Source organism: Sinocyclocheilus rhinocerous, unplaced genomic scaffold, assembly GCF_001515625.1.
Source record: "Sinocyclocheilus rhinocerous isolate Xijiao unplaced genomic scaffold, SAMN03320098_v1.1 scaffold273, whole genome shotgun sequence".
NCBI lineage: Eukaryota > Metazoa > Chordata > Actinopteri > Cypriniformes > Cyprinidae > Sinocyclocheilus > Sinocyclocheilus rhinocerous.
The window spans coordinates 606059-622915 of NW_015656360.1; the positions used below are offsets into that span (position 1 = coordinate 606059).

The 16857-nt window shown below is 36.8% G+C and overlaps 2 protein-coding genes across 2 annotated transcripts in view; one reads left to right on the top strand and one right to left on the bottom strand.

Annotated features, from left to right (window-relative positions):
• LOC107719993 (regulator of G-protein signaling 9-like) overlaps positions 1-3680 on the top strand; it is a 9349-nt gene extending 5669 nt beyond the window's left edge. The window contains exons 10-17 of the mRNA XM_016527555.1: positions 695-724; positions 821-882; positions 1181-1294; positions 1381-1496; positions 2098-2185; positions 2269-2407; positions 2562-2644; positions 3016-3680. Coding sequence (XP_016383041.1) covers positions 695-724; positions 821-882; positions 1181-1294; positions 1381-1496; positions 2098-2185; positions 2269-2407; positions 2562-2644; positions 3016-3172 — 789 coding nt within the window. The 3' untranslated portion in view covers positions 3173-3680. The remainder of the gene's footprint in view (positions 1-694; positions 725-820; positions 883-1180; positions 1295-1380; positions 1497-2097; positions 2186-2268; positions 2408-2561; positions 2645-3015) is intronic.
• Positions 3681-4089: 409 nt separating this feature from the next.
• On the bottom strand, positions 4090-12577 carry LOC107719994 (conserved oligomeric Golgi complex subunit 1-like). The gene is made up of 14 exons (XM_016527557.1): positions 12217-12577; positions 11199-11443; positions 10575-10756; positions 10259-10429; positions 9338-9488; positions 9055-9265; positions 7905-8690; positions 7576-7722; positions 6850-7011; positions 6110-6234; positions 5821-5929; positions 5527-5636; positions 5034-5115; positions 4090-4404 (listed from the first exon to the last, which is right to left on the bottom strand). Exons 1-14 carry the CDS (start codon positions 12523-12525, stop codon positions 4267-4269), a joined length of 2928 nt encoding a protein of 975 aa, XP_016383043.1. The 5' UTR covers positions 12526-12577; the 3' UTR covers positions 4090-4266.
• Positions 12578-16857: the final 4280 nt, after the last annotated feature.

Genomic DNA, 16857 nt, shown 5'->3' on the forward strand with positions numbered 1-16857 from the left:
TCATTTAAAAAGATATTCAAATAGAAAACACAGTTATTTTAAATTAATATATATATATTTTATATTGCTACTATTTTTACTGAATTATAAGTCATATAAGTGCATCCTTGGTGAGCATAAGACTCTTCTTAAAAAAAAACAACAACAATATATATATATATATAAATCTTACCAACCCCAAACTTTTGATTATTATGTAAACTGACAATATGCTGTGTATATAACTTGGACTGCCTTGACTTATACTGTAACTCTATTGGTGTGACTGTCTCTTTTGTCTCTCTTTTCTTTCCACACAGATTTTTTTACTTCTAATATGTCTTCAGTTATCAAGATGATTCCTACACACACACACACATGCGCACAAGAGCACAAACTACTAATTCCAGCCTTGAATATCATTCAAACACTCAGAAAATGCAAGTGTGTATATATAGTGTGCCACAGTACTTCCCTGCTTCTGTACCCTGAGCGTTATTTCAGACCATTGGCAATTAAAATGACTATCCCAATGTTATATTAAGAGCTTTATGTTGTTCCTTGTGCTAGTTTGTGTTTGGCAGTATATGTAGATATCACACTCAGATATCACCTGTATTTGTCAGGATAGCATGTAGCGAGTGGGCCTTGTGGTGTCTTATCAGAAGCATTTTTTTTGTAACATAACAGGATATTGTTTCTCTCTTTTTTTCAGAAAAAAACCTATGATTACTACAGAAGAATTGTAAGTGATATTGCTTCTTTACACACATTTAGAGAACTGCTTGTTGTTTTTTTCATTTATTGATATTGATTAGTTGGTTCTAATTGTATATTTTAGATCATCTACACACAACAGGCCGTCATGAGGTCAAGGGTCAAGTCTTCAGTATCTCTTGGAGCGTAAGTCAGAATTAGCCTACTAAAACTGTACAGTTGGAGTTAATGATTGTAGATTGCACCTACACTGAAAAAAAATAGTGTAGAAACAATTTTCTCTTAGAAATTGCTAGGAAATTTCACAAACAATCACAGGTAACACGGCAAGTAACACATTGAATTAGATGTGAAATTTTGAAATAGAAAAACTAAAATAGTATTTTCTTGTAAAACATACTCCAATAATCTTGTAAAAATAAATTTTCCAGTGTACAAGTGCTTCATGGGCTTTTATTCTAAATCTCTATTTCTTTGCATTCAGCCTGGCCAAGTATATAACGACATTTAAGAACCACGACCCATTCCTCGTTCCCTGCCTCCCCAGCAACCCCTGGCACACTGATGACAACTCTTACTGGGAGTTGAATGCGCCAGAGTAAGATTCCCTGAGAGCTCTCTAAATTTATATTAGTTAGTTAATATTAACTAGATTTGAAATCACTTTTGGTGTTTTTTCCACAGTGTTGAAATTCCCACAAAGATGAGTGTGGAGCGCTGGTCCTTTAGCTTCTATGAGCTGCTCAATGATCCACGGGGCCGTGCAGACTTCAAGATTTTCCTAAAGAAAGAATTCAGTGGTTTGTGAATATTTCATTAAAGCTTTGACAATTTTTTAGTATAAAGTGAAAAACTACTGCTCACACACACACACACACACACACAAAAAAACTGAAATCTGTCATCATTTACTTACCCTGATGGCTTTCTTTCGTCTATGGTACACAAAAGGAAAACGCATCTTTTTCGTGTTAGTCTTTTTACTGGATCATTCCAATTTAGAATGATTTACACCACTTTTCTGAACTGGATCAGTTGATTCATTTTAAAGTTCAGATTCCTTTGAGTACTACTCTTATAGGCACGGTATACTTTTATGGTGCTTTTGATACTATATTGGAGCCAGTGTTATTTTATTATTATTTATATAAGTTTTTAAAGATTAAGCAATAATTATATTTTTTAATTTCAGCTTTATGTCAATGAACAAAAATGACTAGTTTTAGTTAACTACAACAACAATGACTGGAGATTGACATTGACTTATTTACCTTGATTACAAGTCATATGGTTATGGAACAAAATGAGGGTGAGAAAATAACAGAATTTCCATTTTCAGACATAGTGTTCCTAAAAGTAATTGAAGATGTTTTTCTCTCTTTTTCTTCATTTTCACTGCAGGTGAGAATCTAGCTTTTTGGGAAGCCGCTGAGGAGTTGAAATGGGGCACGGCAGCTTCTATGTCAGAGAAAGCAGAACAAATTTTCAAGTGAGTAATGTTTTACATGTATTTTACATGTCATGCCTCCATTTCTCAAAGCCTCTCAGCTTTTTTTTTTCTTTCTTTTGTAGAACGTTTTTGGCCCCAGGAGCACCACGCTGGATCAACATTGATGGCAGGACAATGGGTCTTACAGTAAAGGGACTGGAACATCCTCACCGATACGTACTAGACGCTGCCCAGACCCACATCTTCATGCTGATGAAAAAGGTATGATCATATCCTTGGCTCTGTTGTTGTGTCTGATCAACTGCAATCTGTATGCTTAGTAATTAGAACTTTGCCATGAATTAAATATTTCTTTTTTTGGTTAATGATGCACGCCGGACATTTATAGTTTCTGAACTCTATATTTCTTATTTAGGATACCTTTTATCGATACCTGAAATCACCAGTTTACAAGGAAATACAGAAAAAGGCCATTTCACCAGCTCCACACAATTTCTCGTAAGTCAGTTTTTTTCTATATGCATTTGCACGCTGTAAAAAAAATGTTTTTTTCCGAGTTGTAAATAAAACTAAGATTGGAGTGTGTATATTCCGAGTATGCTTTACAAGAAAAGACTATTTCAGTTTTTCTGCTTCAGCAGTTCTTGTTTAATGCAGCGCGTTACTTACCATTTCTTTGTAATTGTTTGTGAAATTTCCTGCCGGTTTTTGAATGAAAATTGTTTATGCACCAAATTTTTGTCAGTGTACATTTTGTGGATATTGCTACTGAGCCTTTATTGCAATTTCTACACAAGTAATTTCAGAAATATAAAACACGTGTCACCAAACCAACAGTATTTTGCTATAAAAAGGCTTGTTTCCCTCAGTGAGGCCCAGCTGCAGCAAAACATGAGGAACCGCAGGCCGAGCATCAACCCCATCATCACCTGGCAGAAGGAGCAGGAAGAGAAAGCAAAGGCAGCAGCAGCAGCTGGACCCGTAGACATTAAAAAACTGATGGCCAGCAAACTAGATCGCAAATAGAAAGTTGGAGACAGAGATGCATGCTGAAAATGCTTTACCTAACAATCTGACTAATAAAAAGAGACCCGTACAAGGCTTAGTGACTCTTGGGTGCTCTACATGTACAGATCCAAAACAAAGTTTAAGATAATAGAGCTAAACTTAGAGACTCTAAGTTTAATTCTTCCATGAAATTTGCTGTACACAGAATTGATACCAAATATATAAAAACAACAGTTAAAATATGTACATATGACTGCCGAACAGCTAGTTCCTATAATTTGTATTGCTACATCCAAATGATATATTTTTGTCGTTTGCTAAATACTGCATTTTCAGATCACACTTGTTTCCATGCAGTGATTGTTCATCCAACACAAAGATTGAATTACCTTCAATCTCTGTTTACCTGTATAGCAGTTTCTCATTATAGTGTGAAGATGTTTTGTATGTGTGCAATAGTCATGATGAATACCTGTGTGTCTTTAATTAAGTGTAAAACAATAAAGACAGCATGTTCATTGGTTCAGTGTTATATGATGGTTGTAATAATGCCTGCAGTGTGGGAGAAGCTTCTTTGAAAATGTAGCTAATCTTTTCTTAATTTAAATCAATTTAAATGAATTTAAATGACAAATGTACAGTCAAAAAGTCCTTTTATTCAAATACCTTTACTTAAATAGTAAACAAACAAAAAAAAACCTTTTAAATTATTTCTCACTTGCGAAAAATGTAAATGAAATATGCAATCAAACTTTTAATTAGGGTAACTAATCAGGATGTCATGCTAAAATATACATTTACACCAAAATGTACCTTCTAATTAAAAAAAAAATAGAACTATATTGTGTTTCAGATTCACTAAATAACTATTTTAATCCGAATAAAACAATTAAAAGCCACAAAATAATAGCTAATGTGCTTAAACAAAGGTGTAATTTTAATTTAATCTTTCCCTTTTATTAATATGCTTTGCATTGCAATTTCTCTTTATATCATGATTTTGTGAGAACAGGCAATACAGGACACAGTTTAACATTTCAAAATGTATTTTAAATATTATTTTACATAGTGTTGTATGCGGTTAAAAAAAATACCAACTTTATAATAAAAGTTTATTTGGCCATGCCAGAAAGCCAGCCTAATTTAAAGAGAGAAGGGGCTGCGGATTCCTCTTCTTGATTGGCTAACTGCCTGAAGAGATTTCCTGGGCGGAAACTATCCTGTGGAGCAGAAGCAGAGGAGGGAGCCACCTAAAATAGAAAAAAATCATGTAAATTTCCTTTAAAATTATTTTCATTTCATAATGTTGGGACACGGAGCTTTAAATAGTTTTTCCACACAGTAAGAGGCAAAAAGTGTCACCACAAGCAAAGGTTTTAGCAGTTTTAAGGCCAGTGGAGAAATCTGTAACTACATGGAGCTTATCTGCTTATAATACAGAAGTATTAAGCTCAAGATAAACTCGTGATTGATGATGCTAAAACTGCTCGATCCTCATACTGCACAACATTCATAATGTATTAGTTGCATTTGAGTGCTGCTTTGCCAAGTGTTACATTCACAAAGCATATCCAGCTGATGTGACCAGAGTGATTAAAGTTCAGGAAATTCAAAAGAATGCATTGCAAGCTCACTGCAAAAAATGTAATGGCAGCACACAATAAAACATCACCTATCGCCTTGAGATCCAATAGCTCTTCTGCTAGGCCACGTAAAACTGGGAGCATTGATAGAAAGTGACTCATTTGCAAAGCCATGATAACGTAAAACACCAACTGAACTCTTTTTCTACAAATATTATCACTCAATGGTTTATTTTTTTAAACATACCAGCAGAGGTATTTTAGCACTGTACACACCAAATGCTTTAGCAACATACCAGTGGTCTAGTGATATCTGCTCCATGTGTGGCTGAATTAGTCTTCCGAGAGTTTGTCATACTCAGTGGCAGCAAACCAAACCTTAAAGAGGGAAAATATTATTATAATTTATTATATATTTATAATATACATTTATAGATAAAATTAAATATCTAACAAACATAATATAATGACATTTTTAATGAATTAAAATATAAATGAATGAAATGATTACATTTATTGAAAATTATTATATGATTACATTTAAATTAAATGAAAATGTAACATTTAAAAATTGTTTTAAAAAGATATATTAGTATAATTGTATTTTACATTTTAAATTTAACGTAAAACTAGTATAGTCAGTAAAATGTGCTATTAAAATAGTTTATGACGTTCCTAAATAAATATTGTGCAATAATGAAGCTCACAGCATGACAGCAATAAACTAGCCATAAATATATAACAATGAGTTAAACAGTGTGAAGGGTAAGATAAGAGTGTTATAGTCACCGGATCTGGCTGCTTGCCAAAGGAAGGATGTTGTATGGTTCCTGAGAGTTGAGATTGTTGGTCCTAGAGGTAAACTGCTTCTCTGTGCCAGTCAACAATCCTAAAAGCACCTAGAAACAACACGAGACCCAATCAACATTAGGTTGCACAGTTTTGCACACAGGACAAAACACTATTAAAGGCCACAATCATCATGCCAATCTAAATCACATGAGAATAGGCAAATTGAATGAGCCAATTAAACGGCAGAATGTTTAAAACAGGGTTAGTAGGAGAAAAATTGGCTATGCTTACAGAGGTCCTTTGTGAGAGCCGGTTCAGGTTACTGTTCAGATGTGGAGTGAAAACATCCAGGTCAAATGGATCAATGTGACTTTCCAGGGAGTCGCAGACCTGCTGGAACCTTAAACAAACAGCAAGAATAAAGGAAAAGTGTAAGAGGTCTGCTGCTTAGGCAAGAGCTATTCTTGGTGTAATCGGTTGTGCTTTGTTTTGAAGTTGGAAGGTCAAGTCACACTATGATTGTGCTTTCATGACTTCCTACTGAGAACTTGTGCCCGTCCCTAGCTTATGAACAGGTTACCTTGGGTCTTGCTGAGAGCGGGAACTCCTGCCCTCTTCAAGGCGGGACCCTAGAGTGGCACTGAGATAGCGAAGGTCAAACAGCAGCTGCAAAGCTCTGTTCTGGGTCATGGGGAGGTTTGCATCCTAGATAGAGCGAGGAAGCAAGGACAGGAGACAAAAGAAAATTGGTTTTATGGAATCATTCCATTATTAAAGTGACTAAAAAGCAGGAATGGAAGGATAAAAGAGACATTTGATCGTCTCACCTTGCCCTGTGTGTCCTGAGTGAGTTTTTCATACTCACTCACCACCTGGTCTAGACAAACCCGCAAGAGGCCGAAGAGAGTGACCTTTGGTAACGCATGACCTCCAACCCTATTGACCTCAAGGCACAGATGGAAGAGTAACGAATTAACATACCATGATGGCTGTAGAGAGAGAGAAAGAAAGGAATTAAATTATTATTTTATAATTTATATAGCAACATCCTTTCAGTTCAATAAAACATTTTGCAAGGGTTTCAAAACAGGTGGCCACAAGGGGGTGCTAGGGAGCCTGCAAAACAAAATTAAGATTTTACATATATTAAAATAAAATATAAAAAAGTTATTTAAATTGTAGTAATATTTCACAGTATTACTGTTTTTATTGTATTTTTGATTAAATAAATACAGCCTTGGTGAGCAATGTTTCAAAAACATTTTAAAAATCTTACTGACCCAGGAATGGAAGGATAAAAGAGACATTTGATCGTCTCACCTTGCCCTGTGTGTCCTGAGTGAGTTTTTCATACTCACTCACCACCTGGTCTAGACAACCCCGCAAGAGGCCGAAGAGAGTGACCTTTGGTAACGCATGACCTCCAACCCTATTGACCTCAAGGCACAGATGGAAGAGTAACGAATTAACATACCATGATGGCTGTAGAGAGAGAAAGAAATTAAATGATTATTTTATCATTTATATAGCAACATCCTTTCAGTTCAATAAAACATTTTGCAAGGGTTTCAAAACAGGTGGCCACAAGGGGGTGCTAGCAAGCCCGCAAAACAAAATTAAGATATTTACATATATTAAAATAAAATATAAGACAGTTATTTAAATAGTAGTAATATTTCACAGTATTACTGTTTTTATTGTATTTTTGATTAAATAAATACAGCCTCGGTGAGCAATGTTTCAAAAACATTTTAAAAATCTTACTGACCCCCCAAACTTCTGAAAGGTGCGGTTGCGTATTTGTTTATCTTCTGTAAACTGATCATTATAAATGAAAAGACAAAACTGACTTTATTTTTTTAAAGAAGGCGGTCCCTTAAAAGTGTATCATCATATTTGAGGGTTTTAAAAATTTTGGAAACACAATATGCTAAAAGGTATAAGAAATTGAGTATCCCACATTAGGTCTCATTAATGCATTTAATATATTAATCATATATAATATATTAACTTTAATAATAATAAAAGGATAAATGTAGCTGTTACCTGCACAGGGAGGCGTATTTTGGACATTATACTGTTTCCTGACTCTGTCTCTTCCTGTATTTCAAGCTCTTCCCAATTTGTCGCAGTACTCAGAATGGACCCAGCGGTTCCAGCATGAAGAGTCGTAGCAAAGCTGCCCACAAGTGCCTGAAATGCATTTTTATTTATTTAAATTTTATTGAAGAATATAAGCATTAAAAAGCTTCCCCAACATATGTTCTCTGCACAAAACCATCCACTCTGGTGAATGAACTCTATTGATTTTCTGTTCTCAGAATGTATTGTTAACACCTCCAGCTCTTAAACAAAGAGTGTGCTCATCATCTTACCCTGGTGAGTGCTGAGCTCCAGATACCATAGGCCTCCATGCTGCAGGACAGAAGTTCCTCGTTCAGACAGCTCCACTTAGCCTGTGCTGGGCTGACATCCACTGCCTTGGCTGTGTTGCCTTTGCCCAACTTCTTGCCCTGTCGTGAAGTGCCTCTGCTCACAGGATCCAAGCCCCCCTGCTTCCCCAGAATGCACTGTTTCAGACTAGGACACAGTTCCCCCATTGACTGGCATAGTCTGGCCATAAAGAGCACTGAGCTTAACTGGCTGGGGCTGGTAGTCTTAGTCTGGGCATTAGCGAGCTCGGCACGCACACTAGAAAGGATGTCCCTGACACATGCCAGGCAATGCTCTCTAAGAATGTCCTCCACAGCTCCAGCATCCATATAGCGGTTAATAGGGGAGTTAGTCGTGACTGGGACCATCTCTGAAAGCTCCTTGCCATTTTTTTCAGAGGGCAAGTAGTGCTGTAGATCATCTAATTTGGCTTTGAGCTTGGAGTCCAGGGAGAAGCAGAAGGTCTGAACGCAGGGGGTGAGGGCCTGTGTCTTCATGGACAGGCCGCTCTTCTGCTGCGGGCTGCGCTGGGCTACACTCACCCAGGCTGTGTCACTGAGCAGGTCACCTTGAGACTCGGACCACAGGAAAGCTGCAACGTCACTCTCGTACTGCGCCCCGCGGCTGAAGCTCCCAGCTGTGGCTTGACCCTGCAGATCCCGCAGAGCTGAAGACAAGAGCTGTCTGGAGCTGCTGGAGATCCCTTCTGTGCCCTCCTGCGTGATCGCCTAGAGAGATCAAGGGTAAACAAGTATTTTCATTCAATTACCTAAAAAAATGCCCAAAATGACACATTTATGGATTATAATAATATTCTAATAATCAGAACAACAGTGTTCCAACTTTTTTTTTGTTTAATATATACATTTTGTGATTCATTAACATGCAGTACCACCCTGACATGGTGAATTATGTATATAGTCAGGTGGTCACAAGAGACGTGTTTAAACCACATATTACATCCAGGTGTGAATAGCAATCAGTCTTGCCTGAATACTTGTGATGGGATCACAAGTGTATGTTATTAGCAGTTATAAACAGTGCTAACACACTTATCAGACTAGTTAAACTGGTTAAACCGGTTACGAGTACCTGAAGTCGCTGCAGAAAGAGTTGCTGCAAAAGGTCATCCCACAAGGCCAGAGGTCGCTCAAGGAGGGACTGACACACAGTACTCCAGTGCTGACTGATGGACTCGCTGCTGAGCAGTTCCCACACAGCATCCCGAATTGCAGCCAGACCCTTCAGACTCTTCACATAGACCAGAAGGCTGCTGACTCCACTGCGGATATCCTCCTTACAGCTAATAAAAGACAAATGAGCATTTAAAACAAATACTGGGAAATATGAATTAACATTTGTGGGAGGGACATACGTATCAATCCACTGCTGCAGCGTGTCTCTGAGCTGCTCCCTCTGTATAGGCTGCGCTAGTGTCCGAAGGACAGGCTGGAAATTCAACACTGAAGGGGGAAGGTATTTAAACCAGCTTCCTGTGCTCATCTCCAGAACTTTCTTCTCTTTCCCTGGATTTCACAGAAAATCACAAAGTTTCTGTTAGGCAAGTTAGTTAGACACAGGACGTAAAAGAATAAGGTGTCAGGTTGGTTTGCACACAAAATTAATGAACTTTTCCATTAATTGGCAATATTTGCCGCCTGGAATTTATTTCCTGTGGCATTGTTTTTTTACCTTTGGAAGGGCAATCAAGCAGAATACAATTACTGTTACCAACAAAAGTAGTGTCAACATCAACAAAAGCTATGTTATACTGCAAAGGTGGAACAGAAGCTGCATATGACTTGGCATTTATGTTTATTTACACATTGCATAATTTAAATAGCCTACATGAAGTACAGAAATATAATATTTAAAAAAAATCACAGAATAGGGCTGCAATATTATGACAATTATGTTGATTATTGGTTTTGATATTTTAATAAAGATTATAAATGTTGATCAACAGAATACATAAACAACATTTTTGCATTTGGGGAAATTGCACATCATATTCTGGCTATACAGACAAAACAAGCGAAGAACTGTGATTAGTTTTTATGCATTTGTAAGAGTGCAGAGCGTGAGCACTGAACAAAACTGCTGTTTTCAGCGGTGACTCATCTAAACACCTCTGACTGGCCATTTATTGCACTGGCCAGAAATGTGTGTATCTTAAATTTAGGGGGCATTTTTGTTTTTCGGTGGCATTTTTGCCCCAAGCTTTAATTTCCGACCTTGGTGAACCCTTACACCAATGTTTGAGCATCACAATGCAAACGGAACATCGATAACTCACCAGAGGATGTGTTGGAGGTCACATTCTCCAAGGTGGTGAAAAGCAGGCCACATCCCAAACTGGTATCGGACACTTGGCCCTCTGGAGGCACGTAAAACACAGCGTATGCCTGGTACAGAGTGGTGACCAGCAGCTCCACCAAAGAACAAACCTGTGCTTTAACACCAGCACCTAAGAGAGGGACAGCATCACATCTGAATGAAGAACAACCGCATGCAAATGTAACCTTTGATTCTAATAAACTGAGAACAAATAAGAGAACGAGTTTTAAGTACTCATAAGCTAAAAGGTTATTAATATTATTAAGGTTATTCACCATGCTGGGGCTGATTGAGCAGTTGCTGAATGGATGCTTTCCTTGCCAGCAGGAAATCAGCAAGTGCCTGGCGAGGGGAGCTGTCTTCCAGCAGAATGGTGGAGACCAATGCTTCAGCGATCGCTTGATCTGACACCGCCCTGCCGCGCAGCACAGACTTACTCTCCAATAAGATGGTAGACCTACAGATAAAGACAACCAGCTTTTAGTAAGACAAAGAAACTAAACCAAATGGTGCATTTAAAATGCGTTTAAAGGGATAGTACACACAAAAATGAGAATTCTGTCATCATTTACTCATCCTCATGTCATTCCAAACCTGTAAGACTTTGGTTAATCTTCCAAAAACGAATTAAAGTAATTTTAATGAAACCTAAGAGGTTTCTGTTCCCCGACTGAAAGTCCAGGCAATTAAAACATAAAAGATGCAAAAAGGTTATAAAGGCACTGTAAAACGAATCTTATGAATATATTAAAAATAGCATGCATCTTATTAACAATCTCATATGACTATTAATGTATGTCTTATGGGTTTGGAACAACATGAGGGTGAGTAAATGATGACTTAATTTTCATTTTTTGGGTGAACTATCCCTTATACAGCTATGTGATTCAATAACGCACCTGAAATGACCAGCAGCTGCTACCTGACGCACCAGAATGGGGAAGTGAGAGAGGACGGGGCTGTATTGATGCCCTCTGCCCTCCAAGTGTAGCTGGCTGTGAAGGTGACAGCACAGCAGGTAGAGCTGCGTGGCCTGCAGGTACTGCGAGGACTCCATCGCGCTCCACACGCGCTCAGGGATTTCCAGAAGGAGCTTTATCTGTGATGCCATTGTGTAGAATTTATCCTGTGACTGTTTCTGACCCTGCCAGGAACAAAAACACATTGCCAAGACATCTCATGAACATCTAAATTGAGTTATGACTATAGGGATTTGTTGTATATTGATAGAAACTGGACACCAATAAAGAATTGAGGCATGGATTTACACATAACCTGATAAGTTCTATATATATATATATATATATATATATATATACCTATATATATACATCTTTCTAAAGTTTGAGGTCAGTAAGATTTTTTTTAAAGAAATTAAAATGAAAAATTACAAATCTTGTAAAAGATTTCTATTTCAAATAGATTGTTTTTTTAAAACCGTATTCATCAAAGAATCCTGAAAAAAATATTAAGCAGCACAACTGTTTTCAGCTTTGCAAATAATAAGAAATGTCTTGAGCAGCAAATTAGCATATTATAAGGATTTCTGAGGGATCATGTGATATCTTGTCAACACTGTAATTGTGATTTTATTTCTGACAATGGTGGCAATTTAATAGATGGAGCTGCGGATAGAGAACAGTTTGAATCCTGTAGTCTTGAGACATTATTTCAAAGAAGTGAAAGCTATATTTGTTTATAACAAAAATTTGACATATTGTGTTTGTATCTGGCGGTGTGGACCCATATTGAGTGACGAGAAAATTAAAGCAGCAAGTTGCACTCATGTAGGCGAGAATCTCTGACCAAACTGAGTAAATTAAGTAAGAATAAAAAAATACATAAACTTTATTATTTAAATTTTTGCAGGCTGTTTTGTCCCAGTACTCCAGAACGAGAGCAGCACAAGAGCTTTACCTCTGCTTTGCCGCAGGACTGAGAGGCGTGTTTGGACTGTTTCAGCTTGTTGCAGTACCGGAACATGTCCTGGATGGACTGAACGACACTTTCCGAGCACTGTCTCATCTCGCCGATCGTGTCAGCAGCGTCGATCAAATCCCGGTAACGTTCACCGACCATCTGTCGAAGTTCCTCCTTCTTCTGTTCTATCTCTCCGCGCACTTTCCTCTCGATAGCGCGGATCTCATCCGTATTGTAACGTTCAAATAAAACGGTGGGGTCTTTAATTTCTGAGACCCGGAGAGACTGGGCCGGTACCGTAGCCATCTCTTTAAAACTGAGCAGGTAACTCCAGAAATAAAACCCGGAAGCACGAACAGCTCTCCTTCCACGTAAACAAAGGGTCAGAGGTCATTCCTCTCATGTTGAGTAAAGTGAGACAGCGACCCCTTTAGTGGATGTTTGGTACTAGTCCCTCCATCACAATATTTCTTCTTTCATTTTCTTTTTCTTTCTTTCTTATTATTTTCTTTCTATTATCTTAGTATATATAGCGATTATTGACCCTAAACGATCCTTTTAATATTATTAGTAATATTATTGTTGTTGTTGATATTTTTAAATTCTGTTTATGTGTTTACCATCCTAATGCTACATGAATCTGAATAAAAACACTGAATACATCGCAAATCAAAAGAAATGTTGATTTATTGAATGAAATACAGACTGCATTAGCTGTTTTATTATTGAGTAGGGTATGGTGTATCCCTCTGTAGTTAATATTTTGTCAGCACCACATTAAAGGCCACTGACTTTATAGATTCGTGTAGTTTTTGTGCAATCATCCCACTTCCGCAAAACCATCTCACCGAAAAAAACATCTTGAACTGCCTACAAGACCTTTGTTGTGTAATATTTCGTTCCTGTGAAAAACTGTTCCAGTGGGTGGAGTCACATGAATATTCATTAGTTCTCATATTGTGGGCGTGTCCTTGAGACAACGCGCAAACGAATGGTACTGAAAATATTAGTGCACGCTCTTCAAATCGCAACTTGTTTAATGGATTATTTCGAAAAGGTAAAGAAGTTTCAATGTGAAGAATTAACTGCAACAGTGTCAAAACAATAAGTTTGTGTAATATGATAAATCGTCTGAGCTGTTCTGCCTGAATGATTACAGGCACACAGCAGAGCAAACAAGAAGCGAATAACCTGTGCTTAACCATTAACCATGCTAATATAGTTTTTACTCTTTGATGTGCTAAGCTTTTTATTTCATTTGTGAGACTAATTTTTGTTTGAATAGTTTGATTAGTAGCCTACCTAGTTGTCATTGGTGACTAGTACTGCAGTGTGCTTACAACAGTGCTTGAAATAAACCTCTACAAATGGATCTGTGGCCTAATAAAATGTATATAAGCAAAACTGGTGTGAGTATCCTGTTCTTTTTTTCTTCTTCATATTATACTGGATATCATGTAGAATTATTAATGTCTTACAAGTAAATGTGCATTTAATGTGCAAATATGTCACATATTTCTTTTTTTATTATTAATATTTTTTAAGCTTTTTTTCTTTATTAAAAAAACATCAAAATCTTTCCACATTCACCTGTTTGGGAATCACCAATCTCCAAGCACTAATAGATTAAAGGTATAAGTGCACCCAAAAATGAAAACTCTGTCATTATTTCTCAAACGGTCTTCTACAGAAGAATGAATGAGAAAAACTGTTCCAGTGGGTGGAGTTAACATGAATATTCATTCGTTATCATATTGTGGGTGTGTCCTTGAGACAACGAGCAAATGAATAGCATGAATTTGATTTTTGAATGACCTGTCCCTTTAAAACGTGTCTTCTTTGACCATATGTTGCACTGAAAAACAACCTACTTTCTTGTCATATGTTTAAGAATGGTGTGTGAAAGCATCCAAAATGTCATGATCCACAGTGTTGTGTTAATCATGCTTAACGTCTGAAAATCTTAAAAGGGTTTTTTCTAATTTTTCAAGTATATACATACTTGAAAAATATATTTCAAGTATACACTAGTCAACATTTGAAATGGATCAAAACCTTTCACCAAAGTTGTCCTAAAACTTAAAACCAAAATGTGTTCTTGTCTTAGGACAACTTTGATAAACTTTTTTGATCCACTTCATGTTTTTCTCATTTTTCAAGTATACACTAGTCAACATTTGAAATGGATCAAAACCTTTCACCAAAGTTGTCCTAAAACTTAAAACCAAAATGTGTTCTTGTCTTAGGACAACTTTGATGAACTTCTTTGATCCACTTCAAATGTTGACTACTGTGTGTATATACATACACACAATGAAACCATTTCTGATCTTCAACACTGTTGGACAGGGATTCCCAAAAATTTTTTTCAGCCAAACTCTGTTCTCCCAACTCCTCCTGAGATTAATATCTTCTGAGAATAATTAAAGTTAGTATATATTTCAGTACTTTAAGAACACACTTTCATGTTCACAGTTCTCTGATGTCGGTTAATAGTAACATGACATGCAGGTTAACAAATACAATGTTATCTTTTTTAGTAAGTCTTTTATTTGGACTCTTTATAGCAAATTAAAAACATAAAAATTATATTGTAGATTATATAAATATTAGTTACATTCATTAAATGTTACTAAAAGTACAGAAGTAATTGCTTTATAAATATAACTCAAATTGAAAAGACGAGAAAACTTTCAAAACAATAAGTGTATATGGAATAAAGCAATGCAAAATTAAGTGAGTGTCTGGAGTCTGAGATAATTATTAAAACAGCCTCCATGTATGTCCAGTTCACACAGTGATCGAATGTCGTGGAAAAGTTCATTTATTTCAGTAATTCAACTCAAATTGTGAAACTCGTGTATTAAATAAATTCAATGCACACAGACTGAAGTAGTTTAAGTCTTTGGTTCTTTTAATTGTGATGATTTTGGCTCACATTTAACAAAAACCCACCAATTCACTATCTCAACAAATTAGAATACTTCATGCAAAACAAAGCCATATTATGACATTGGTGATGATGACGTATGATTTCTTAAAATAAAAATAAAATAATATTCGTGGAGTAGCTGCTGACCTATGTCCAAGAAGACGGTGCCATCATAGCAGTGCTTTAAAGGTTTATGCACTGTATTATTTAATCAATTACAAACGGCAATGTTTGTTATAATGATTAGCATTTTAACTACAAAAAAACATTTCTCAGTAGGTATGTAGCTTATATAGTAACAGAAACACTGGCTATATACAAAATAAACAAGAAATTAAGAATGACACAGGATACTCCAACAGACTAACTTATATACATTTTATTAGGCCACAGATCCATTTGTAGAGGTTTATTTCAAGCACTGTTGTAAGCACACTGCAGTACTAGTCACCAATGACAACTAGGTAGGCTACTAATCAAACTATTCAAACGAAAATTTGTCTCACAAATGAAATAAAAAGCTTAGCACATCAAAGAGTAAAAACTATATTAGCATGGTTAATGGTTAAGCACAGGTTATTCGCTTCTTGTTTGCTCTGCTGTGTGCCTGTAATCATTCAGGCAGAACAGCTCAGACGATTTATCATATTACACAAACTTATTGTTTTGACACTGTTGCAGTTAATTCTTCACATTGAAACTTCTTTACCTTTTCGAAATAATCCATTAAACAAGTTGCGATTTGAAGAGCGTGCACTAATATTTTCAGTTCCATTCGTTTGCGCGTTGTATCAAGGACACGGCCACAATATGGGAAATAATGAATATTAATGTTTACTCCACCCACTGGAACAGGTTTTCACAGGAACTGAATATTACACAACACCGGAGTGGGTTAAATAATTATAATGCTGAAGGTGAGGTACAATTCACATTTCTTCATTAAAAAACGTATAAAATAATTTGAAAACTTTCTGTGAGACATAATTTCACAAACAGCGTGAGTGAATCACCGGGCGCGCTCTTTCTTTCTCCCTCAAAATGCGCAAATGGCTTCAAATCACATCGCATGATGCATCTGCACTAAGCGAGCTGCACACAGCACAGTTGACAAAGAAATGGTCAGCTGTACAATCGAGGCAGTGTCGCGTCGTCACTAAAGTTTATAAATTGCTTTTCTTTTTTATTCTTGCCAGTGTTTAAACCATTCAGTGCTCGCGCGCTTTCCTGGAGACCGTGCGCTCATGCACACTCGCAGCGCACACACATAACGCCAGGTCCACATTACTCTGTTTGCAGTGCATATGTGGTGCGTATTTTTTTCCGCGCTCATGTTAACGGATAAAGCGTTCACACTGCACACGGTTGCAGCCCGGCAGTGCGTTCCAGGAGCGGTGCGTCTGCAGCAGTGTGGAGATTGTTTCCGCTGCATGCGCTGAATTAAAGTGACAGCGCATTGTTTGCGGTAAATATGGATTGACACGAAAATGTAGTAATTACACCCAGGGCCGCTGCTGGCCAAATGGGTGCCCTAAGCAGAATTGTATAGTTGTGCCCCCTCCCCCAAATATTATGGATGTAAAAAAAAAAACACTTACTATAGGGGTCAGAATAGAACTTTAATAAAACATAAAAGTAAATAAATAAATTGTATTATATTGTATTATTTACAAATTACAATTGTAGCTCTAGACAGTTACCTATGT